This window comes from Terrapene carolina, unplaced genomic scaffold (assembly GCF_002925995.2).
Source record: "Terrapene carolina triunguis isolate 2854851 unplaced genomic scaffold, T_m_triunguis-2.0 Scaffold199, whole genome shotgun sequence".
Lineage (NCBI taxonomy): Eukaryota > Metazoa > Chordata > Testudines > Emydidae > Terrapene > Terrapene triunguis.
The window spans coordinates 4,143,773-4,170,029 of NW_020664550.1; the positions used below are offsets into that span (position 1 = coordinate 4,143,773).

Genomic DNA, 26,257 nt, shown 5'->3' on the forward strand with positions numbered 1-26,257 from the left:
GGTGCGTTCTGCTAGCCATTTGAGACAAGGAGAGTCTCATGCTGCCTCTGCCATCACTCGCTCCCTCTGCCGACGGAGAACAGCATCCCCCCTCCGGGCTCCTCGTGCTGACGTGAGGAGTGGGCTTGGGGACAAGACCCTACACTATATCTCACCCCTCCAAGGCAGGCAGGAGGCACCCTTTCTGATACCCTGCCCAGATAGCCATCTTAGGCCCTTCTATGGCCCCTGTGACTGGCATCTCAGTCTTCAATGCACTTCTCATCACACCCCTGAGAGGCAGGGCATGGCAAGAATCCCCCTTTGGCAGGTGGGGAGCTGAGGCGCAGAGACTAATTGACCTGCCCAAAGTCACACAGGAAGTGAATCATCAAGCAGGGAACAGACCCAAAGTCTCCTGAGTCCCAGGCAAATGCCCTGACCACCACGCTATCCTACTCAGCACCGCCCTCTATTCACATCCCTTAGAGGGAATATACCATCCCCCCGCCCGCCTTAACAAAAGCACTTGCTGCATCTTCCCCCAGCCAGGGAGAGGGGGAGGAGAGACGGCGGGCAGGGTCCTGCAGAAGGAACCCCCACCACCCTACTTCTCTCATCTCAGCCAACCGGCCTGGGGATAAAACAGCCTCTTGCCCCCTCCCCCCCCATCCTTTCCCTTCCCAAGGCCCAGCAACCTCGACCTTGTGATACTGCCCGGCGCTCTGAGCTCCCGCTTGCACCAACAGGAGCCGAGGGCGCTCAGCTTGTGGCAAGTTGAGGCTCTCCACGAGTCTCGGCTCGGCCAAATCTTGAGCCATTGGCGGGAGGCGGAGGGAAAGGAGAGGCAGACGGGGACAGGGAAGGGGCGAGCTGCATCAGAAAGGCACCCGAGACGCAGTCGTCATCGTTCTTAGCAAAGCGGGCGTTTTTTTTTTTTCTTTTTTTTCTTTTTAAGTCTGTTCCTTCCCTTTTTTCTTTCCGTCGCCCTTCTTTACATTTCTAAATGTAAAATAAAGAGACACACACGTAGGCAGACGGCACAGCCCCGAGAGACACCGGCTCCCCCTTTCCCCTTCCAACTCCCTGCCATTTGCTACTGCCCCTATTTCATTACCAATTTTAATTTGCCTCTAATTAAATCCTGTGTATTTTTCCGACTCACTTGCTAATCCATGAGGGAGGCAGGAGGCTGGAGTGGAATCTCTCCGAGCTATAATTACAAAGGGCCTAATCACGCCGGGGCTCTGCCTTTGAATAAATTTCCTTGCATTAAGGTTCTCAGATTCTCTGCCTTGCAAATGAGAATGACCCCAATTTCAGGAAGTTGGCCTCAGAGGGTTTTTTTTTTTTTTTATTTCGAGTCCTGATTCGTGATGAGAGACTAATTCGTTACGCTAAAACATTAACAGCAATTTAAAAGGTCGAACGGGGGCCGTATAAACAAAGGAGCCAGCCAAGACAACATGGCAAAAGGAGAGACAGGGACAGGGACCAAACCCCCCTCACTGGAAAGTGTTACAGTTCCCGAAAACTCATCCAATTGGACCGTTTCCTCCTTTTTGCATTAAAAAAAAAAAAAAAAAAAATCAAACAAAAAGTACGACTCCTCCCCGAGCCCTGAACAAATGCATCCGCTCTTGCCAAAGCAACACCATTACCCGATACATCCAGTGTGGATGCTGGGTCAGCAGCCTCTCTGCATTAGTCTTATTTCTAGTGCGGCACTGCCTGGAGGTTCCAACTGAGATCGGGGCTTCATGGTGCTAGGTGCTGTACACACAACCAGCGAGAGACAGGGCCTGCCCCAAAACAGATAAGGCATGGGAGAGAGGAAGGATTACTCCCTCTACTTTACAGATGGGGAACTGAGGCACAGAGAGATTAAGAGTAACAGTCTCAAAAGCATCGGGTATGTTTACACTGGGTTTTAAAATCCGTGCCAGCGAGTGTCCACAGACTCGGTCTCACGCTACAGCGCTAGAAACAGGGGCTTGGCCTCTGAAGCCTTGGAAGGGGTTACAAGAGTCTACACAGCTGTTTTTTAGCACTCTGTTGACCTGGGCTCAGAGACTGGCTGCTGCGGGTTTTAAAGTGTAGTGTAGACATACCACGAACGAGCCAGCAACCTTTCCCTTTGGAAAATCAGACTTAGGCTCTTAGGAGAAAGTTAGTGGGACTGAAGTTTCTTGGCGACCTTTGAAAGTGCAGCTTAGGCTCCAAAGTCACTTTGGGTAAAATATTCAGAAGTGCCTAAGTGACTAGTCCAAGGTCACAGAGGGAGTCTGTGGCAGCACAAGAAATCGAACCCAGATCCCCGGTCCAGTGCCTTAACCACAAGCCCACCTATCTCTACAGAGGTGCACAGAATGATCCATGCTCCTTCCCCATCTCCTTCCGCAGCTGTGCCAACACGCATGGGAGATGGTTCCCACGGGTGCCTCTCAGGTCCCGTATGCTGCTCCCAAACAGGGGGCACACGCAGCAAGCCAGTGGCCACTGGCAAAGAAAAGCTCTGCCATTCTCATTAGAAACAAATTTGGCGGGGAACGAGGGAGGTTCTTTCACTGGGATTCCTCCCCCATACTTCCACAGACACCAAGAAAGTGGCTCGATCGGCCCTGAGCTCCTGTGTCGAGCCAAGGTCTCCCTACTGGTTTAGGAGCCCCAAGATGTCGCTTTGGGAACCTCTCGCCCTCAGCTCTTTGGTACAGCGGCACCTCCCACCGACAGAGGCTTTGACCAGGGGGGTTTTGATGAAGAGGAGTTTGGGATTCTTGTCTCAGGAGTTTGGATGCTTGGAGGGGGATTTTTTTCCCCTGAAGGCGTCACCTGGCAGATGGGATCTGCCCTGGATCCCACTGCCCTTCAACCCGTGCCCTCTGGCTAGCAAACAGAGCTCCTCCTTTAGCACACAGCAGAATGAATAAATCTCCTGGACAGCTCCCACCTCCTCCCTTCCTGTGTGTATTTGGGATTCCTCCTTCAAACAAAGACCAGATTAAAGGAGGGAGGCACAGCAAGGCCACAACCCTTATTAAAAAATAATACCCCGGCACTGTACAGTAATGACTCGGTAACCCAAATGTAAGCAGCATCCCACCATTACCGTACAATGCTGTCATGGGCGTGTGTATATATATTAATAGAGGCACGAAGTGGGAGGAAAATGAATCAAAGTCATTTGGAGGGCCAGGCTGCGGGGAGAGGGCTGAAGAATTGAATGGAAAATAAAAGGATTTTGTTTTGTTTTTTCTAATGTAATTTATGTAATTTAACGGAGAATTCTCTTTCTTGCTGTGGAAGTCGACAGGAGGGTTCAAAATCCCTCCAGAAAGGATCGCGATCTCCATTCAGTGCGGCGGGGATTTTAGGGTAGAACCCGGCATGGATTCATCCCTACCGACTTCAACAGGGGCTTTTCCATAAAGGAAATTCTGCTCTGAGGGATGCGGATGTAAATCCATGCAAATCAATGGAGTACCCGGGTCGCTGGCTGAGAGTCGAACGGTGCCTAGGGATCCCACCTGAGATTAGGGCCCCCATGGTGCCAGGCACTGTACAAACATGTAAGGTATGTACAAAAAGCCCCCCACAGCAGCCAGTCTTAGAACCTGGTTTGGCCTCATGAGGCTCACGCTTACGGGCTAAAAATAGCAGCGTAGAGGACTGGGTTTGGGCTGAAGCCTGGGCTCTCGGACCCACCTGCTCCCCTCACTAGATTTCAGAGCCCGGGCTCCAGCCTGTACATCTAAACAGAAGCACAAGCCTGAATCAGCTCATCTGGGCTCTAAGAGTCACTGATGTAGGTGGTGTTTTTTTTTTTTAAAGCGTAAACACACCCATAGCGAGAGACAGTCCCTGCCCCAAAGGGGCTACAACCTAATCCAAGTAAGGACAGGAGAGGACAGAGACGAGACAAGATATGGTCAACAGCAGAGCTAGGATTAGAACCCAGCTTTCCTGATTCCCAGGCCAACGTCCCAGCCACTAGACCAGCCTAGTTCTCAACAGAAGCAGCTCCTTAAACAGTGACTTGCATGCAAATACATTTCAATGCAACACCCCACAGGTAGGAACGGTGTGACCCCTCCATGAATCGGTAGAGCCTCTCTCACCGGAAAGCCTACCATGTCTATCTAGGGGCCACTCATCGCTGGAGCTCCCTTTTGTCTTCCACTGGACGAGGCTCCAGATCCCATCACCTATAACGCTGCATTTCAGTGCATAGCCCAGTGTCAGGGCTTGCCTGAATGGGCTCTTATAGGCTATGTCTACACTGCAGCACACGTAGGCAGATCCGACCTAGCTTTGATCGAGCTCGCTCGCTACAAATAGCGGTGAAGGTGCAGCAGCGTGGGCGCTGGCACGGGGTAGCTGCCGGAGTATAAGCCCAACCGATACGAGCTAGCACATGACGCTGTGGCGTCTCCGCTAGCCCACTAAAATAGCTCAGCCAACCCTAGTTCGGGAATGTCTACACATACTGCAATCACACCTCCTGACTGTAGTGTAGACGGACCCACAGTGGCTGTTCTAACACATGGGGCTGCAGGCCAAGAGAGCAATAACCCCTTGCAAGTGCATGGCCCGGAGTCTTAACGGTTCTCCTGTGAAATGGACATTGGGACGGGTGGGGAAAGCCACGTTGAGATATAAAATCAACCTGGGCATTTTATTGGCGGGGGTCTGACATTGCCAGGTCCAGGCTCCTACAAGAGGTTAAACCTCCCCAGTGTTTTGAGTGGACTCAGCATGGGGTAAGGTCACACGCCTGCTTAGCCGGGCTGGTGTTGGGGGGGCTGTTTGGGGCGGGGGGGGGGAGGTCTCTCCCGCCTCGTCTCAGCTCTTCTGCTCTCAGGCCGCCTCCTTGCCTTATTTTAACGTGGCTTTTGCATTTCGACAGAGTATTTATTTAGTGCCAGGCTTGGCTGCTCTGTTTGCCTCTCATCTTTGTCTTGTCTAATGATGTTTGCTTTATGTCCCGGCCCTGCTTTCCCTCCCAACCCCAACCCCTGCCCCCGCTCATCGTGCTGGAGATTTCTCTGCTGTTGCAGCTGCATGCGCCGTCACGCCAACACATGCCACTACCCCTTCCTCTCCTCTCACTTCCTTCCTTCTCTGTGCACTTTGCGCTTGCCTAGCGCCTCCTACCTGCTGATCAGCCGGGATTCTAGGAAGGAGGTGAAATGTCAGAGCTGGTTGAGAAACCATGACTGGTTGTTTTTTTGGGGTCAGGGGGGAATTTAAGGGTTTATTATAATTTTTCACCTCCAAAACAAGTTTTTTGCTTTTAAAGACTAAGACTTTGCCCTCCGTATCTCCCCCTCCCCCACTTCTGACCCCTCTTCTTTTCAGGGGCAAAATGGAAAAAGGAAGACAGCAAAAAGGAAGAGGAAAAAGAGACAAAAAGGGGGGAAAGCCCCCTTCTAAACTAGAACATTTCAGTTTTTCCCTTCCAAAATATTGAAAATTTTGGAAAAAAAAAATACAAGTTTTCTGCAAAACATTTCATGGGGGTGAGGGGGAAGAAGGGAGAGGGAGGAGGAGAAATGGCAATTTTTCCATCCTCAAATGTTTTAGAATGAAAAATTTTGGCCAGTTCTGCTAAATTGTAATGTTTCTGTTTTATAGATGGGGAAACTGAGGCAGTCAGGGGAAGCAGAACATTCCCAGAGCTAGGAATAGAACCCAGGTGTTCTGACTCCCAGTCTCCCATGCTCTAAACCCTGGACATTATTCCTGACTCTGAGAGAGGAGAGGAATCCAGATGTGCTGACTCCCAGTCCCTTGTTCTAACCCTTATTCACCCCTGTGAACGGTGCCAGGTTCTAATGAGAGCGAAGGGTGCGAAAGTGCTGTTCCCCCCAGACGGAAACAATCTGTCAGCTCAGAGGGTGCGATCGCACCGGGGGCGAGATCCCAAATGCGACCCGTGCGGGGCAGCGTTGGCAGAAGTGCTCATACACAGAGCTGGCCTGGCATGCAAAGAGCTGTTCCCCTGCAAGTGCAATGCTCCACATGAGCCATCAGGAGGAGTCGATGATTGGTGCAGGAAACTCACGGAGCTGTTCAAACAACTGGAGTCCTTCCTGGGCTTGTTTAACTGACCTCTTACCCAGAGCGCTGGTTAATGCTACAGCTCACTCTCTGTGCATTGGAGGGGAATTAAAGGGTCGGGCTAAACAGGGGGCACATTTCTCCCTTCGACAGGAGGGGATACCCCTCTCCTCCCACCCCCTGGGAGCTATGTTCTCGGTACACTTGGCACAAGGGCTGAGACGGATTGGCCATGCACAAAGGCCTAATTGAGCAGAAGCAATTAACTTTCTAACACCTTATCTCCAACGGGGGTGGGTTCTAAAGCCACACTACCGCACCATAGGATGACCAGACAGCAAATGTGAAAAAACGGGTCAGGGAGTGGGGTGTAATAGGAGCCTATATAAGAAAAAGACCCAAAAATCAGGACTGTCCCTATAAAATCAGGATATCTGGTCACCCTACCGCACCAGGCTGGCCTCTCCGGGTTGTCAGATCCTGACGAGCAGGTGGGTGAGGTGAAGTGGGAAGAGAACAGAGAAAAGTTCAAGTGATGATAAAGGAAACAAAGGGGAAGAGAGAGTGAGGTGTGTGCAGATGGAGGGATGAGGAGTGGGGATGGCTGAACAAAGGAGAACTGGAACCCTAATCCCTAGTCTAGTGAGCAGGGTAGCACCAGCCCTTGTGCGCTTTGAAAGGGGACTAATTGTTGAAACAAACCCTCTGTGATGTACCGTCACAGACTAAAACAGTCAACGGTCGCTCAGAAAATTTCAGGACAGCTTAGCTCAGGCCCCGCAGCCCCAGCGCAGGGCCCTGCAAATTTGCTTTGCCAGCCCGAGACATCGCAACATCCTGAATGCTGAACTGTGAGGCAGGGCGCCCATCCTGCAGGATACGCACACAGGGGGTGGCCTAGGCTCTGCTTTCCCTGCCCTGACACCATTATTCATGGTCAGTCAGCCAGGCACAGGCGCCGCATTCCAGCAGCAAACCCGCCGATTTGGGAAAGGGGACGCTTGTCAGCTAGTTTTGGGCCTGGCCTTTTGATTTCATTTTAATAAAAGAGAGAGAGATGTACAAAACTTTATGGGAAAGGCTTCCAACCCTTTTTCGGTCAGTAAAATTCTACAACCTGTGCTAGACGGGAGGTCAGATTAGACAATCACTATGGGCCAGATTCTCACCTGATGTAAATCAGCGTCGCTCTGCTGAAGTCAGTGGAGCCGCACCGATCTATGACAGCTAAGGAATGTACCCTTTAAACCTGCAGGTGCCAAGTGATCTGGTGCACACCTCTGGTATTGCCTGAAGTCCTCAGGTTGCCAGAAATCAGACTCAAGGGACTAGGGGCTATGGCATGGAAACATCCCTAGTTTTGGTGACTGATCTGGTGATGGACTAAGACCAGATGTCCATGCCAACTGGCCAGCTGCCTTTCAGTCTGTTTCATCTCTTGGGTATTGTTAATTCGTCTGCAAACCCTTTTCGTCCCAGAGATTGGGGCAGGATTGATGGGAATCCATATCAAATGACACTTCTTTGACTTGTATGAAATCATGCTTTTAAAAAAATATATAAAGTGCACATGTGCCTGGGAGATTCCCTTGACAATAGATTATTAGAAATAAAAAACAAACACGGCAGGAAGTGAAATTAACCAAACTATTCTCCACTATCCCAGCCACAAGCATGAAAAGTAAAATGGAACAAATAGTTGAAAAGGAGAGAGCCTATTAAAATACTTTCAGTTTGAATGGTATGAAGGATGGAAGGTATTTTTGTTCATGGTGCACAGATAAATAGGTATAAAAGATTAATAATAGATGTTAGAAGCCTGTTATAGACATGAGTAATATATGTTCTAGACGTCTGGAAGCATGTCAGCAGATGGTGTTATAAGCAGGGCTGGTCGAAAGTTTTCTGTTGACACTGTTCTCCAGTGGAAAATTGGGTTTTTGATAAAGTGTGTAAGTGTGTGTGTGTGTATATATATATATATAGAGAGAGAGAGAAGCGTCTGCTTTCTGCAGAAAATTCAACTTTGTATTTAAAAAGAAAAACACAACTGCCTAGAAACTGAAATATTTTGATTTAGAAATGACACCACAGTTGTGCAACTCCCATGATGCACTGCCTTCTTTGCCCCTGAGGGAAGGCAGTAGTGCATCATGGGAGAGGCAGTTCAACTAGGGACCCTGGCCTATAAAGGAGAATGTGGGCATGAGACATTTGAACTACAAATCCCATGAGATGCTGTGGTGGCATTTCAGAATCAAAAACATTTTTTCCAATGAAAAGTCAAAATTTTCCAGAGAGGAAAAAAAAAAACATTGTGATAAGCTCTAGTCATAAACCATGGTTATAAGTGACTTATTGAGCTGTTGAAATCTATAATAATTGATTAAAACATCTAGCAATCATTTATTAGACCTTCAAGAATGCATCATTAGTATAAAAAGTGTGATCCTAAAAGATGTTATTTGAATCACAGATAAAGATATTTCTTTTAAGTTTTATATTCATAGTGCCCCTCTAAGTGCTTTGATCCATGTTACTTTGAGTTAAAGCGAGCTGAATTTTGTTGTATTACAAATTGATACATACCAGGGAAAAAACGCTGGCCTGGCAGGTGGATGGAGTAGATGCCACTTAATAGATATTTTTCTGTCTCTGTCATCTCAGATTTTATAAATTCCTAAACAAACAAGACTGGAAATCTTTCCCAAGCTCACATTTTGTCCTCAAACAGATCAGCTATTCACCTCTGTCTGTGGCTGGAGCTCAGAGCAATTAGGAGTGAATTGTCAGCGTCAACGCATTCCAAGGTGCTCTGCAGCAAGGCGGTACTGCGCTGGGAGCTGGCATCAGCGGGAAATGGGGAGCCCTTACTGATCTCAGCACAGTGGGGTTTCTAAAGAACAGTAACAGAGAACTTGAAAACCAAAGCGACAGCTCCTCATGTTGATTGTGAGTGAGTGCTTGTGCTACCGCAACATGAACAAGTCTCTCTTAGTAATTTTTCCCATTATGGCAGTGCCTAGATGCTTCAAATTGAGATTGGGGTCCCATTTTGCTGGGCGCTGCAACCACACATAGTACAGGACAGTCCCTACCCCGGACACCTCCCAGTTGAAACAGACACGGCAGATGAAGAATGGATTATTAAACCCGTTTTACAGACGGGGAACTGGGGCCCAAACTGATTACCTCACATGGCCAAGGTCACACGGAGTCTGTGTCAGAGCTGGGACCTGCACCCAGTTCTCCTGAATCCACGTCCAGTGCTTTAACCATTGGACCATCCGTTCTCTTCTTATACCCTTGAACAGCTTCCTATACAAACCACCACTAGCCAGCGGTACAACCAGCAGCAAACTATTCATTATAAGAGGCACATGCCAACTAAGGGGGAGTGAACTGGATTGGCTAAAATAAGAAGCCTCTCCCCCCACCAGCCGAACCCTCTTTTGAGCTTTAATATTCCCACCCCCTACGCTCTCAGCAGCCCTGAACGTCTGAGCTCCAGAGCTGGAAGCAATGAAAGCTGCAAGAGAGACAGCTCTGATGGGACTTCTGAGCCAGTGGGCAGTACCAACCTCAGCCCAAGAACCACCTATTTGAGCGATTCCCCGCCTGGTGTCATTCAAGGCTGGGATAATTCACCCATACTTCTGGGCACTGCCCTGAAACAAACTTTCTAAGCTTTGCACTAATCGAGGTCCGCTTAAGGCCATGCCGTCCGGGGCACAGAGAAGCCAGCTTGGTGACTTGCTCACGCCCGCTTGCATTGGCGTAGGACGCCATTAGGAGCATTTGACTTGGGTTGTAAATTCTTTGGGGGCAGAGACTGTCCTGGTTACACAGTGCCTAGCGCAGTGAAGTCCTGGTACAAATAATACAAGGGAGGAATGGTGGTAATAAAAGCAACCCAAAAGAGGATGAGGACCATCGGTGGGGGATGGAGCAGAGAAGGATCAAGCCATAAAGGGCGAGGGGGGTGGATGGGTGAAAACCAAAAGAGCCACAGCCCTGAACATGGAGGTTCGCTAGGCTTTTGAGGCTTGTGCAGGGAGGTCTTCCAGCACCCAAAGCTCCCCAGCACTTCACAGGCACTAGCAATACTAGGCATGAGTAATGTGACTACCCCCACCGGCCCGGGGGTCAGGTCCACTGAGAGGAATGCTGCTGCAGAGGACAGGAGACCTGGGTCCCATTCCCGGCTCTGCCGCTGACCTGCTGCGTGACCTCGGCCAAGTCACTTCTTCCCCTTTCTGTGCCTCTGTCTTCCCCTGTCGTATTCAGATTGTAAACTCTTTGGGGGTAGGGGGCTGCTTCTCACTACGGCTATGTACAGCACCAAGCACAAGGAGGCTCTGATTTAGCCAGGGTCTCGAAGCACAACCGCAAGACACATGATAAAGAACAGTCTGGAGCTTGCAGGTGAGTCAAGGATTCCAGACTCCATTGGAGACAATTCCCTTCAGTTTATCCCCCTCTGCCGCTTCCTCTCAGTTCAGTTAATAGGCAGCCGGCTGGGCTGAGCTCTTATCAGGGTTGAGGCTACACAATGACTCTGGCTTCCCGTCTGAGGGAGTGATTGTATCAGGGTCTGCCTGTGACACGGTGGAATTATGTCATGTCTGGAAGATGCGATGGGGGTGGGAGGTGAGGGGGGCGCTGACTGAAAAGCAGCGGTGTCCAGCAGCAGGAATGCGACCCCTGCCCCTTCCCCACTGGAGATGGTGCTCCCCCGGCCCTTCCCTGCAGCCCCCCCGTGAGGGTCTCTCCAGATCTAGACCAGAACCGTTGAATGGAAAAGGCGCCAAGAAACACTGGAACCTGAATAATGGAGGGGAGGTGCACAGTGAACCGCAGGCCCAAAGGGCCAACTTCAGGCCTGGGGTAAGTGGGTGCAAATTTACTGACTTCCCAGGGTTAATCCTGCATACACCTGGAAGCTCAGGTTTTGGGCGTTCTAGGCTTCTATGGAGACTCGACTTCCATGGCACGTAGAGATCACAGCCCCATTGCCCTGCCTGGGGAACCCTGTCTCGTCCTGGTGCCATGAATCCCAACAAACGGGGAGGGGAGGCTGAGCAGGACTCCGTTGTGCAAGGCACTGTACGTACACAGTAAGAGACAGCCCCTCCGCCCCAAAGAACTTACAGTCTGAACAGGGAGGGAAAGAAGGAGGACTGGTAGCCTCACTTGACAGAGGGGACACTGAGGCAGAGAGAGATGAAACAACTTGCACAAGGTCCCGGAGCCAGTCTGTGGCAGAGCCGCGAGCTGAAGCCAGGTCTCCAGAGCCCCACGCTGGTGCCTGACCCGTAAAACCATCCTTTCTCTCTCAGAACAAGCCCTTTTCACCCGCTTCTTTGCCAAGGTGAAAGACAGGCGGCAGCCAGCTCACACAGAACCTCATCCCCTCAGATGAGAATCGGTACCCTAGCAAGAGTCATGGTGGCGCTGGAGACTTCTACAGCTTGGCTGAGGCGTCTTTATTTGCAGTGAGACACCAGCCCCTGGGTTATCATTAACCTTATTTTCTATTTCTAGAGTCTAACTTTTTTCCCTTTAAAAAAATAAAAAATACCTTTCTTCTGTACCCAAGATGTACAGGTTTAGCTTGAGACCTAATTCCTGAGCCTTTTTGAGGGAGCCGCTCGCTCCTGCACGATGCCCTGGGAGGACTGAACAGCCCCTACCTGAGAGTGCAAACCCTAGCGAGCGGCCATTCACCTCCAACCTTCCCTGGAGTTTGAGGACACATGGCGGGGAGGGGCGGAGATAAATGCTTAGAAAAAAGAAGGGTTTGATTTTGCAGCGGAACCGAGCACTTGGGGCTCCCGCTGATTTCATTAAGAACTACAGGTGCTCAATCCCCCTGGGGATCAGTTCGTCACTGCTCAAGATGCTACAGAGAGAGGCATTACAGGAAGCCCTAAGACAGACAGAGAGGTAAGTTAGGTGCTCGCACACTAGCTGCTCTGTAACCCCCTTCGGAAACCCCGCAATCTGCCACCCCAATCCCATAATCCTCCCCTTTCCCCCCCGGGGGGCACCCTGGCACACACCATCCAGCGGCCCACAAAACAGGTGTAGTTCAACAGAGTTCTGTCTTTATACAAGGCCAGACGATGAAAAGCCAACTCTGCCAGCTGCCCAGTTGAGCCCACCTCTCTGGCACGTAGGGTGTTTGCCTGCATGATGGATGCACGGGGGTGACGCACGGCTGGGAAGTCCTGCAGGGTGGTTTTGCCCTGTAACACGGGCGAGTGGACACTTGGAAATGGGAAGTTCTCTATTAACCCGGGGGAACAAGGGGACATTTCCTCCTGTGCACCACTTACATCCTAGGGCTTCAGAGGGACCCCGTGGCTCACAGGCCTCACGCTGTTAGGAGAATTGTGCCCATCCCGAGTCATGCTCCGACTGCTCAGGGAAACGTAACACCATCCTTCCACTCACTCCTGCCACCCCCGGTGCTTGTCTCAGACCGACGGACCTGTCCGTGTCGTGGCTTTACACGGCGCCGTCAGGCAATGCAACAAGGTTGTGAGAATGCCATCAACGGTCACTCACGAGGCAACGGGACAACATTATCAGACAGTGATTCGCTGGGGACGGAGCAACTCAGGGACAGCTCAAGGCCCTTCTTGGATGTACGGCTCAGCTAAAATCTGCAGCAAATCCCTGCTTCCCCCCGCACAACCCCATATTCCAATGTCGAGAAGCCGCCAAAGTACCACCTCAATAGGCGGGAGTCAGAGGGAAAAGTACCTCTCCTGGATGCATACATAGCTGCACTATGTAGCTGTGATCTGGAGCCCACCTCTAATGAAAGCCACCCCGGCAGCAGACCCTGCCATGTACCACCAGTGCCCCGAGCGAGTTCTGCAGCTGATGGAGAGGAGGTGAAGAATGAAATCCCAGGCGGGGCTTTACCTTCCAGGTGGCGGTGTTCCTCCTGAAGTAGGCAAACATCCGCGTGAACCAGTTGTAGATTTCATTCAACGTTAGCTGCCTGTCTGGGGTCTCCAGGATAGCCTGGAATTCAGAGGGGGGGAGGGGGGGAACCCAAACCAATTACTTATAAAGCATCAATCCCAAGAGCCTGTATCACTGATCGCGTCTGCCAACCATGATGGGCGAGCTGCAGAAGAGTCAGAGGTTCTGTCTGGATCACGAAGGGGCTCACCCATAGATGTCAAAGCACACAAGCCTTGCAGAGGGAGCGTCTTGCCCCGGGGCATGCAGCAGTTCAGTGGTGGTCTCCTGACTCCCATCCCAGTGCCCTACCCACTGGACCGTGCTCCCAAAAGGTTGCATGCGCCGAACCAACTATCTAACTCCAGAGAAAGCTGAGGCTAGGTCTACACTACCCGCCTGAATCGGCGGGTAGAAATCGACCTCTCGGGGATCGATTTATCGCGTCCCGTTGGGACGCGACAATCGATCCCCGAATCGATGCTCTTACTCCACCAGCGAAGGTGGGATTAAGCGCCGTCGACAGGAAGCCGCAGAGGTCGATTTTGCCACCGTCCCTACAGCGGGGTAAGTCGGCTGCGATACGTCGAATTCAGCTACGCTATTCGCGTAGCTGAATTTGCATATCTTAAATCGACCCCCCCCCCGTAGTGAAGACGTACTCTCAGCTAATCTTGCTGTCCAAAGAGGAGTTAAATGGAGTTACAGTGGCAGAAATCACCCTTCCAAACGAACCTTGTCTGTGTCAGGCATGGGCTTTTGAAGACACCCCCCCCCCCCCGAGCCAAAGAGCGAACAATAGGAGTGCTCCGATTTGCATTTCTTCATAAGTATATTTGCATATGCAAATCAAAGGCTCACACATTTGATCCGTGGGGCTGGAGGGGTTGAGAGAGGCTGACGGAGTGGCACAGACTATACCCGACGCCCCAGCTCCTGTCCTTGGGTTTGCTCCATGGCGCCTGTGCTCCACCCAAATGGCCAGACAGCACAGAGCCACTGGCAGGGATTCTGAGTCCCTCTATGCCCCGTCTCGCCTGGATTTTAAGGTGATGGCTGATGACCCTGGAGACTGGGGTTCCCCAATTATCCACAGAGCAAATATAGCACAGGCAAGGCCGGCCTCCCCTCCAACACTGCATCAGGACGGATCAACACTATGGATGAAGAGGGGATCTCCACCTTCATGGAGCAGTTCTTGGGCCTCTCTGATGAGACTCACAGTAAAAGGGGACAACCAGTGTCCAGTGGTGTTGGTGAGGCAGATGCCCACCCACTGGGAACCCACTTCGCAGAGGCAGGTCTTTAAATGCACCGTCATCATTTTTGTGAAATAAATATGACTATGGACAACTTACACAACTGAAGTGCCTTTTCCCTGAGGATCTCCAAGTCAGCTGCACACAACCAGAGCAATGGAGCTACACCCGTTTACACCAGCCGAGGATCTGGCCCCTAAGGAATTAACCCTCTCCGTGCTTCCCTGTGGAGTTGTTATCCTGATTTGCTAACTAGGGCCCCGGAGATCACAAAGCGAGTCGGTGGCAGAGCTGGAGATGGAACCCAGAGTCTGGCCTCCCAGTTCTCAGTTCTAATCACAAACAGCCTACCGCGTCGGGACATAGCTGCCTTCACAGCCCCCCGGAGCCGGCGGGCGTTCCTCACCTGCCGGATGAGTGAGGCATACGTGAAGGGCGGCCGGACGTCTGTGTTTTTGTAAAACTCGTGATTCTGTGCAAGCTCTGGAGAGGGGGAGAGAGAGAATATGAAGGAACCAAATCTAGTAACTCATACCACATGAGCATCAACGACCCACCCACCGCCGCTCTTACCTGAAGATATTGGGGGGCAGAATTTTTCAGGGTTTCTCCTGCGAATGGCCCCCATGGTCTGTAAGGTGGAGGAGCTGATGACGGATGGGCCCTGCCGCAAGGGAGTGATGGGGGCGGTGGCGGAGGTGGGGGGATGAGGTAAGCCATCTGGAAAGGTATCTGAAGTGCTCTTGGAGAGGGTGGCGCTTGAGACCAGGTTCAGCTGCACAGACATGGGCGGAAGAAATTGAGAGCAGTTGGGAACGGATGTGGAGATGGTCTTAGGTAGGGAGAGTGATTCGGTTCCATGCTGTGAGACACGGGAGAGCGCACAGGGCCCTCTGACCCAGGGGGATGGGCACTAAAGGAGGATCTCATGGATCAAACCAGCTGCAGGAAAACTCTGCTATCAACACATTACAGCTCCAAGTGGGCCTGACCCAGCTCCCATTGCAGTCACTGGAAAGGCCCCCACGGGCTTCAGTGCAACTTGGATCCAGCCCCGAGCGTCTTAGTCCCGAAGCACTTTGCAAGCCGACATACCAACTATACACAGGGACCACTTCACCCCCTGCCGAAATTCAGCCAGCTCTGGGATGAGACTGTGGGCAGCTGCTGAACAGAACAGGAAGTGAAGCATTATGCACAGGAAGATGGCTCAGTGGTTTGAGCATTGGCCTACTAAACCCAGGGTTGTGAGTTCAATCCTTGAGGGCGACACTTAGGGATCTGGGGCAAAATCAGTACTTGGTCCTGCTAGTGAAGGCAGGGGGCTGGACTCGATGACCTTCCAGTTCTATGAGATCGGTGTATCTCCATATAGTATTATTATTATTATAGAATCCTGCCTCTCACTGAAACAGCAGGTGGAATTCAGGAGTAATCACCCCAACGTCGTCGGCGTCAAGCCCTGGGAGTTACAGCTCACCTTAGAGAGGGCACTGCTAGAACATCACACGGGGGCAACTCAGGAGGAAACCTGACACCTGAGTCATCAGGACTTACTCGCTGCAGCACACGGGGGTTCCTTAGGGGTGTCTGCCCCAGGTACTGCCCAGGCCCTTGTGAGAGCTGAGCTAGGAGCTGGCGAGGGATCAGGTACTGAGATTTTAAGGGCACTGCGTATGGTTTGCAGGGGATAGGTGCAATGATCCCGATTTCTGGCCTGGAATTTTGCTCAGTGAGCTCTTTACAGGGACAGGGGAGGAGGCACTGATGGGGATACATTTGCTCACGCCCCGAGACAGGTTCACTACCGAACAGGAACAGAAGGACCTGGGGATGCCGAGAAAAGCCATGAAGATACAGGGAGAGCAGGCGACCGACAGAGAGAGAGAGAAAGGCCACCCTTCCAATGAATAAACTCCTTCAGGAGGACGGGGTGATGGCACCAAGCAGGAGGGAGCAGGCTGGGGGGGAGGCCAGCATTCCCCGGAGACTCCTTAACACAGAGGACGTCAGCACCTGGGCTTTTCATGAGCCATGCCCTGCTAAAGCATTGGATGTCTAGTAAGGGGAGCAACATGGACCAGAGCCAAGCCCAGGCCTCTAGGGCGGAGATAACCAGAAGCGGATCACTCGGGGACGCCATAACCGGGCTTGAGACACTGAGTATGTTGGTGACCCTGCCCAGCTTGGATTGCCACTGTGGCCGTAACAGGGATATGGTCTGCACAGCTTGGCTCAAACCTCGGGGCGAAGCGAGAGAGGAAAGTGGCGATAAGACATTGGGAATGGGCTTTAGAAGAGCTGGACGGGGATGGGCGGACAGAGAGGACAAGGATGGAGGCACCGAGAAGGAGGAAACTCGAGGGGATGAGCGGCAGATGGGGAAGGCAGGCTGGTGCTTACAGGTTGACTGAAAGGCTTCGGCTCCGAAGGTCTCATATGGAGGTGGGCCATCATTGCCTGGAGACGCTCGCTTTCTTTCGCCAGCTGTGGGGCGAAGCAGGAGGGAAGAGGTTACTTGTTGCTGCAGGGTAACTCCCAGGGCTGTCTAGCACCCAGCTTCCCAGGGAGTGTTCGCTGAAACGCGCTTCTGCTGCAAGCTTCCTTAAGCTCCTCTCTCATCCCTTGCTTGGCCCCCCATGTGCCTGGCACTGTCTGGCCAACGTTCTCTGAGTGCCGCTATGTGACAGACCAGGGTTATTCTCTTCTGTCCCTGGGCCTTCCTTCCTCTCCCGTGGTGAGAGGCTGCCGGTGCTGTGGTCTAACCCCCCCGCTAGCATCTTCCCAGTAACATTGAACGTTCCTGAAAGCCGTGCACTTGTCCATGGGATTGCTTCTCTGGCCCGCTAAAGAGCTGCTTTTTCCTACTGGGGAGGAAGACCTGGACGTGTGCTGATGGCTGCTGGGGTGTCTGCCTGCCATGCCCACGCCTCTGGCTGTACAGGCATTGCTCTATGTGCTGGGATGAAAAATCTATTGCAAAACAGAGTAATTCCATGCCTCTATAGATGTAGATCCATCCACACCTCCCTTCTCCCATCCATCCACCATCTCCTCCCACCACCCAATCTCCTTCCCTTCTCCCACTCCTCTGTTCTCTGGTGCCGTCTCTCTATGCTTCCCAGGTGGCTGTCACTCTGCTCTGTATTCATTCCTCCCTCCTCCATCGGAGGACCTGGTCCACTTCTCCCCATTCATCTTCTCGCTCTCTCCTTCCCATCATCAGCCTCTCCTGTCCACCCCCTCTGTTCCTTACCAGTGAGCCTGTATTTCCCCTGCCCACTGTCGGTGCATCAGATCCTACCTCTCTATACCCCCTCACCACACTCCTTCCCATTTTCCCTTACCCACCCATCCGCCCACTTGTGCAACATTGCTTTAATTGTGTGTGTTTGTTTCTCAGAGTGCGGGGAAGGGTGAAATATTCGTTGTGGCACCAGGAGAGATTTTGAGCGGTGGAGAGGCAATGGGACCTGACACCATCTCTCTTCGTGTCACCTTCCCTTTCCGCCTCATCCCCTCAAACTTTGGGCCCCACTTGCAATCCAGGAGACACCCAAAGAGGCTGCCTCCCTCCTCCCGCTGGCCCCCGCCCCTGCGGATGCGGCTCCTTCACTGGGAGTGGAGCAGGAAGCCAGGCGAGGAGGGAGTTAAAAGCAGCAGCCGGAGTAGAGTTGGCTGGAAGTTTGAGCGGCTGCGACGCTCTCGCTCTGTCATGGCTCTCATTAGAGCTGACAGATCTCCCCTCCTGATGCAGACACTCTCTCCACCGACACAGCGGGAGCTCCGCGCTGAAAACTTTATAATTGGTAGCTCTGGTGGCAGCTTCTCCTCTTCGCGCACAGAGCTTTCTGCTATCCCTTCAGGTTCCCCCCCCCCACCTCTAAGTTCCAGTAATTGCTTTCAACCTCTTGCTTTAGTGAGCATTTGGGAACAGGATGGAATCACACGGTTTGACTCAGGCGGCTTTAGAATCTCAACTTCACTTTCCAACCAGGGCTCCTGGGAGTTTTTTTCTCTAATTTTTTTTAAATGTCCACCCCTTTCCCTCCTTCGTCCCCTCCCCGCCATCAGCTTCATCGTACCTTGCTTTAACTCCTGCCAAAGGCTGCCAGCACTCTGCATTACACCAGCTGGCCCCCCCTCGAGCACAGCCTCCTCTGCCACCTCCTCCCCCCACGCCCCAGCACACGTGTGATCTAGCAGCCAAGGCAACCTGGATAACAAGAGTACCCCCGGAGTCAGTCACACAAGCTCCAGGGCTGGTATTTCCCAGGAAAGGGCAGGCAGAGAAGTCCATGGGAGGAACTGTAAATAAAAAGACAACGTGCGTGCACCCTCCTCCCCGTGCAATGGATACACACGTGTCACACGGCACTACAGTTCCTACGCACGGTCACACGCACCAGGCATCTTTGCATTCAGCACGTGCGCGAGAGATGTGGAGACAGTCGCCTATATGCCGTATGTCCGTCATTTAAATACTCAGCATGGGCAGTGCTCATAGATTATCTCCTCCTCTCACCCAGGCGGCACCACCCTGTCCCTTTACCCAAGCTTGCCTGCGCTAGCGAGAGCCTTCTGCAGCTGCCGCTCTCAACAGCCACCCTGGCTCTCTCTTGCCTTGAATCTCTATCGCTTCGCAAACCTCAGCGGAAAGCCTAAATTTCTTCTGAATCGCCCTCTTTTGTTAACTAATTACATGGGGGGGGAGACAGCTCGTATGAAATGCACAGGATAAATCAAGGGCAAGATTTCCAAAAACAGGGGCCTGACGGTGAGCTCCGAAGTCTGCATTCGGGCACATAATACACGGCCTGATATTTGGAAGTGCTGAGCATACACCAGCTCTCCTGGCTTCAGGAGGACTAGGATTTGGCTCTAGAGTTGGCTACAGAATATTGCACGTCCCATGGGTTGCAATCATTACACAACATTCATGTACACATGGTGCCATAGATAGCAACACAAAAAACACACACAACACACTGGTTACACTGTGCCAGTGTCAAACCCCCACATGCTATGGAAGCAAATGCACAGTACATGCGGCGTTCTGGCTGAAATTTTCAGAGGAGCCTGCAGAAATCAGGTGCCCATCTTCCACTGAATTTCCCCTTGAAATACCCAGCCTCCATTTCTTACGTTGGTTACAACGGTAGTCTCTCTTTTTTGATCTAGCCATTCAATGTGTTGTTTCATATGTACATGAATGTGTGATCTACCACGGTTTGAGTGGTTGGTTGCCCACCCACCCGCACTTGGGTTTGGGACAGGACCCCTTATCCTTAAGATAGATGGGTGACTGCATGGCAAAATGTGCACTTAATTTGCAGGTGCAATTGGCAACTATTTTTCTGCCTATATAAGATTGCACATTGTTGTAGCTAAGGCCCAGGTGAGCAGATCTAGGAGGTCTGACAATTTGTCAAACATCACGTTTCCTGGCTCTTTAAGTCACAACCCCAAATATTGAGACTGTCCCTATAAAATCAGGACATCTGGTCACCCTAGACCCAGCTATTCCCTCCCGATGGAGAGCAGCTTAATTCTGCCACTTATACGCAGGGCAAGTAAAGAGTTTGACTCCACACCACCCTTCAAGTCTCTTTGGTTTGCACCTACCTGTATTTCCAGCTGCTGCACCACTTGCATTTGAACTCGACACTGGGCCGTGCTTCGGTCATCAAGTGCGTGTTCCGTATTGAGGTGTCTAGACAGAGAACGACGGATTTTAGATTGACAGTTCCCAGAGCCCACCATGAAACACAGCGCCTCCTACCGGCCCATGTCCGCACCTACCTATGGCCTGCAAGCACCTCTTATCTCTATTACAGGAGCAATGGAGGCCCCAATCTGCTAGTTACATTACATGGCAGTGCCTGCCCTGATAAGTTCGCAATTTAAACAGATAAGACAAAGCATGGGAGAGGAAACTGAGCCACAGAGCGGCAACGTGACTTGGCCAAGGTCACGCAGCAGGTCACTGGCAGAGCCGAGAAGAGCAGGTCGTCTACCTCCCAAGCCAGTGTCCTATCCCCTGCACTACACAGTCTCTCAGCCCCTTCCCCAACAGCACTTGGATCGCCTCAGCTATAATTTGCCACAGGGAGTCCATTGAAATACAAAATAAACAGCTGGTACCTGTGGAGGGTGAGCCTGCAAGCCAAGCCCCAGGGGAGGTGAGAGTATGGTACAACAGTTGGCTCCTTAAGCTCAGCTGGAAAATCCCATTTCCAGGATGTACCTGGTAAGACTGACTGCACCCAAGGAGCAGGTTTCCAGGCAGACACAGGCAGCATCGTGGGGATTCATTTGCATCCCATAAAGGACTCCACAAAGGCAGGAGGTGGCATTTATGAGGTGCTCCGCATCCTAGACTCTCAGTGCCTCACAAACATTCATGCATGAAGCCTTTCAAACGCCCTCTCCCAGGCAGGTAAATATGATCAGCTCCATTTTACAGATGGGGAAACAGAGACCAAGGAAGGGATGGAGCCAGGTCAGCGGCAGAGCTGGGACTAGAACCCAGGGTCCCATACCTTACCCACAAGGCCCTCCCCTTCCTCTCTCTGCAATCAAAACAATAACCTCATGGCCACCTTCGGCAGCGGAGCCTTCTCCTTACAAAGTTAGGGCCTTGCTGGGACACTTGTATGACCTCAAAATGGCCTGTGCTCACTTTCACGGAAGAACATACGGCACCAGTCTTAGTCATGATTCCAGGTTGAGTGCTCCCTGCCTGCGAGGAACTCTGCTCGCTCAACCACATGGAGGTCCCAGCCACAAGCATGGACCGGGATGTCAGGACAGACAGAGAAATCCCCAGGTCTGGAACCCAGGGAGAGTGGAGATAGCTCAGTGAGAGGTGCCGGGCTGTGGACTCTCGCTGGAATAGGGGGATGCCTTGCCCTTCCCTGCCTCTCAGACTAGCATCGCCCTCCAGCCAGGAATCAATCCTGCCCCACACAGCTCTGTGCCGTCTCCCCTCCAGGCCCCATCTCACTAAACCACGGGCGCTCAAAGCATGGCCTTCTGAGCTTGACAATGCAGCACAAGTCCTGCCTCTCCCTGCAACCGCGGCACACGAGGAAAGCTCGCTCAGGGCACTGGTGAGTGCCGAACGAGAGGGGATAATTCTCCGCCAGGGTGAATTCAAGGTGCAAGAAAACATTAGGGCTGCATTACGTTTTGATGTTTTAAATACACCTGCCCCGATGGTGCTGTCTAAAGCAGCCCTCGGTCTTGCAAACGGGGGGAACCCTTGTTTCAGACTCAGCCGCAGGTGAGGGGATTTGGGAAAGAAACACAACGGGCGGATCCCCGTCAGTCCCGCTAACTAAACGAGCACAGAGCGCGAGCCTCCCGAGCCCCATGCGGCGAGCGCTCTGCACTGTCAGCGGCCTGCCATCGGTGTCCTCTCTCCCCTTTTTCTGAGCTCTGCGGCCCCCTCTTTTCCCATCACCTTGAGCCGTGCCGCTTGACAGATCCCTGCTATCAAACTTCTCCCTCTAATGTCAACCAGAGCCATGCAACAAAACAGCAGAGAGCCTGTGTTCCTGGATGCTGCGGTGTCGGGAAACTGAGCTCCCTGGGCCAGGGGCAGCTGCTGCTGACACGCCGAGAGCAATATCCAAGCTAGAGTCCGCGTGTCCCATGCTCCCCAGTCACGCTATGCTGAACTCTCCCCATTCGTCCCCCTTTGATCTCTCTCTCCAGTCCCCCTGCTCAGTCAGTTCCATCCCTTACTCTTGCCCTTCCACCTGGTCTGGATCTTCCCTCTGCTCCCACCACACACGGTACAAACGGGGCGGGATCCTTAGATGGTGTCAAGCCAGCCTAGCTCAATGGGCTTACTGGTACCAGCTGAGGATCTGGCCCACAGTCACCCGAGTGCCAACTCGCAGTGTAATTGTCCTGCTGCTGTAATGTGACTCAAGAGGGCAAGTGAGGGGAAAACCCTCCTCTCCAGTGTCTGGGATTTTACTTTACATGGGGGATGTTTGGCATCTCCTTTATCATTCCATGACTTTAAAAAGTCTCTTTAGGGGCAGGTCAATCAGATCAGAAATAAATAAGTCACCTGGCCTCACACTGATCTTCACCAAATTAGCATTTGACCCCCCTCCACACTGCTTTCCATCTAGGGAGGTGTGGCCCAATGGACAGGACACTACACCAGGTCTCGAGACATGGTTTCTATTCCCAGGTCTGCCACTGACTTGCTGCGTAACCTTGGGCAAATCCCTGCATCTCTCCGTGCACCAGTTTCTGTAAATCAGCGCAATGATACTGACCTGTGTTGTAAGAGCCAGAGATGAAAACACTTCGTAAGAGCTAAATATTATTATTAGAGTCCTCCAAAGCCTTTACAGACATGAATTAATTTAGTTTCCACTCTCCATCCCCAGGAAGTAGGTATCAGGGAAACTGAGGCACAGGGAGGGGAAGTAGCTGCTTGGGCTCACACGGGAGAGTCCACGGCAGCGCCAGGAATATAGTTTTATAGGCTATAAAGCCAGAAGAGACCATTGTGATCACCTAGTCTGATCTGTATGGCCTGTGTTATACAACTTCCCTGACTTAACCCAGCAGATGTTTTAGGAAAATAGCCAGTCTTGGTTTGGAAATTGCCAGTGATGGATTCTCCATCACAACCCCGGGTACGTTATAAAAACGAAGTCAGGCTCCCAAGTGCTGTGTTCTAACCAGCAGGTGATTTTCCCTCAGAAGCCACCGTAAATCTCCTCAAGGATCGTATGTATGTGCAGCTAACGGTATTTCATTTCTCTTGACTTCCGCACCATCCCTTCTGTTTGGAACTTCCCGCATGCTGTGCCAGGCAACCTCCCTGTCTTCAAAGCCATTTAAAACTCACTTCTTCCAGGAAGTCTTGCTACAATAATCCACCATGCGGGTTTGGATGGTTGAACCCTCTCCACTTTCCAAGATACACAGATTTGGAAAAGGTGGTTCAACAGGGGCTCTATGGGCCCATGTCGCATTATGGGCTAGATTTTCACATCAGTGAGGTGTGTAGTCTCATGGCAAAATGCACATCTAATTTACAGGTGTAATTACCAGACACACAAATCAGGTAATTGTATGTGCCAGTGACATTTGCGAGTGCAACCATAGTAACCATGCAAACAAATTAGTCGTGAATTGCGAGCACACAATGCATGCCTAACTTGTTAGAAAATCTGGCCCTGGACTGTCTATGTCTGGTTTAGGTTGTACGCTCCTAGGTGTAAAGGCAATGCCTCTATCCATGATGGAACCAAACATACTACTGGTGTGCAAATGATGGTCATTTTGGTGACTCGGCTTCCAACCAGGACTGGGGACAAAATACAGAGATACCATGGGAGAAGTTGTCCAGATGGGATCTACCCATCAATCAGCAGCAGGAGGTACCAGGATTCTCACTGAAAAACCTGTTTATGGGAGATTTCCAGCCCTATCTTGCAAAAACAAGATGTTGGGGACAAGCTTCCAGACTTGCATCTGAACTAACCCGACACAATGTTTGAGTTTCTTTCATCACTACTACCTATCTAGCTGGAGATGGACTAGGGGTCTTTACTCCTTGCTCCTCTGCATGGTGGGACTAAGACATGGGTACTTCTGCGAAGAATAAGCTGTCAAGAGTTTTGGCATTCTCTGCTGAAGGAGGAAAGTGTAAAATTGGGGCGGGGGGTGGGGGTGGGGGTCTTATCTGGAAAATGCTTTCATTCTTTCATCTCAGTGTCAGAAAGTTTCATTCTTCCTTCCTGTGCCCAGGGGTGGAGTTCCTCAAACTGCTCCAGCATGTATAAGAAGCCCAATAACTTGGTTAACTCTTTGCTACAGGTGGGTACAAATTGGCCCTGTGGATTCAGATGCACTCAGAATTCAAGCTGGTTGAAACATTTCAAATTTAAAAATGGAGACAAATTTTTTACAAACATCTTGGCAAAAATTCTTCCCTCTGTTTCAACTGTCTCTACCCAAAACATTGGAGAAGCTCAGGATTCAGACTGGTACTTCACAGATGGTGCCCCGCTCTGCATGAGTCAAGCCAACACCAGCGATCCAAACACTGCTGAGCTTCTGATCTAGTTTCAGTGCTAGTGGGTTGGGCCCATCCCTGCTTGCAATCCACTTGTGAGGTCAGTTAAGTATTAGACCCATTGTACAGATGGGAAAACTGAGGTGCAGAGGCGAAATCTTACCTAAGGTCAGGCAGCAAGCCAGAGGCAGAGAAGGGAATTGAACCCAGGAGTCCTGAGTCACCAAGCCCCTTGCTCTAACCACTAGGTGGCACCCCTCTCTGGCTCCTCTGCCTTCCTTACTTCATTAGCTGCAGCAAGGCATCGTCTTGCAATAGCACAATGCCCCCTGTCCTCTCCTCCTGGCTCTTTCCTTTGAATAAAGATGCTTTCCCCTTCTTAACCCATCTCCCCACATGCACAGCGGTCACTCTTCCCTACCCCCCAACTGAGCCTGCCTTGGTATTCACTGCAGCTGGCACCTGTTCCACCCTCCGGTACTCCCTCCCTGAACAAAGTGGGGAGGCAGACAGGCACATGGCTGGCGAGATCAGCTGACGCGCTGTTTGTAAAACAAAAGTCTTTCAGACACAAATAGACATACACACGCACAGTGCATCTCTGCCCCAACTCCCACAACTTTCCCTTCAGTGCAGAGAGGGGGAAAGGAAAAAAAAAAGGAAAGAAAACCCGTCAGTTTCTTCTGATGTCTTTGCTAAAAATCCCGGCTACAAAGAGATCTAATTGCAAATGAACTAATTAAGTAAACCTCTGACGAAGCGTGAAAACAATTTGTTTGACCCTGACGCTAGCGGAGGGCTCTTAGACAGCGGAGTTAATCAGTCAGTGACAGAGCCCACAAGCGGTGTCAGCAGGCTGCCGCGCTGCCATCTGTTTCTTTCTCTTCTCTCTTGCGCGCTCTCTCTCTCTCTTCCCCCCTTACAGAGGGTGAGCTGCTAACTTTCCTCGTTTGTCTTCTCTTGCCCTCCCCCCACCCACGTCCTGTGATTTCTCTAGGTCTCTTACAGTCTCTTCTCCTCTAGCATACCCGCCCCCCATCCCTCTCACATGCCCCTGAATGTACAGACTAAACCTCCTTGTTATGGGATGGGGTGGGCCCCCAATTTGGCTATTACGCTTGAATCTACAGTCCACCCACTGGCTGAATTGAAGAGTTTCCAACTCCAAGACAGGGAGTGCTAGCACCCCCCGGTACAGATGGGGAACTTGGGCACAGAGACACGAAGGCCCAGAGTTTCCAAAAAGTGACGAGTGATTTTGGGGGCTCAATCTGAGACCCGCCTCCCCCTCAAAGGGGCCTGACTTTCAGGCAGTGCTGAGTCCTCTGGAAATCAAACCCCTGCAAGGTGCTAAGTTGGGTGCCCAGAAAAATCACTAGCCACTTGTGGAAAAGTCAATTTTTTAAGGCCACACCTGTAGCCTCTGAAGAGGCAATGAGTTCCGCCTAACCCCGGACAGTTGGAAGTCATGGCTTTTCTGACCTACCTCTACTGCCCTCGGCCCAAGGTGCAGGTGCAAGGACCACCCCCTCCCGCTTCTGCCCAAAGCAGTACTGAAGTGCAGGGTGCTAGCGACGGGTTGGGTCTGGATGGCCCCTGAGCGCAGGGCAACTTGCAAACCACCACACTGGCTGCACAACCTGGGGGAGCCAGGAATGAAACGACCGCCCCGGAGAGACACAGTAGGGGAGCGACCTACTTGACAAACTGTCCCAAGTCCTCACAGAGGGTTTCGCAACCAGGCCACTTGCATTCTCCGTGTCCGTACAGAGGGTGGGAGCCGGGGTTCTCTTCATGAGAAGAGCTGCTGAGAGAGAGAGAGAGAGAGAGAGAGAGAGAGAGAGAGATGGAGGAGAAGGAACGAACAGTTACACTGGGGATCTTACACATGACAGGCTGGCTACTGCAGTTCCAAAGAAGCTTCCAGACCAGG

The 26,257-nt window shown here is 51.7% G+C and overlaps 1 protein-coding gene across 3 annotated transcripts in view; it reads right to left on the reverse strand.

The window, feature by feature from the left end:
* Positions 1-26,257, reverse strand: part of LOC112109555 (forkhead box protein P4) — an 89,125-nt gene that overhangs the window by 4,398 nt on the left and 58,470 nt on the right. For 2 of the 3 annotated variants that reach the window (XM_026655241.1, XM_026655240.1), the window contains exons 7-12: positions 26,024-26,128; positions 19,899-19,986; positions 16,677-16,760; positions 14,847-15,048; positions 14,680-14,756; positions 12,973-13,074 (exon numbers count right to left, since the gene is read on the reverse strand). In XM_026655241.1, the coding sequence (XP_026511026.1) occupies positions 12,973-13,074; positions 14,680-14,756; positions 14,847-15,048; positions 16,677-16,760; positions 19,899-19,986; positions 26,024-26,128 (658 nt within the window). Of the gene's footprint in view, positions 1-12,972; positions 13,075-14,679; positions 14,757-14,846; positions 15,049-16,676; positions 16,761-19,898; positions 19,987-26,023; positions 26,132-26,257 lie in introns of all 3 variants that reach the window. The other variant, XM_026655239.1, reaches the window with a different exon arrangement.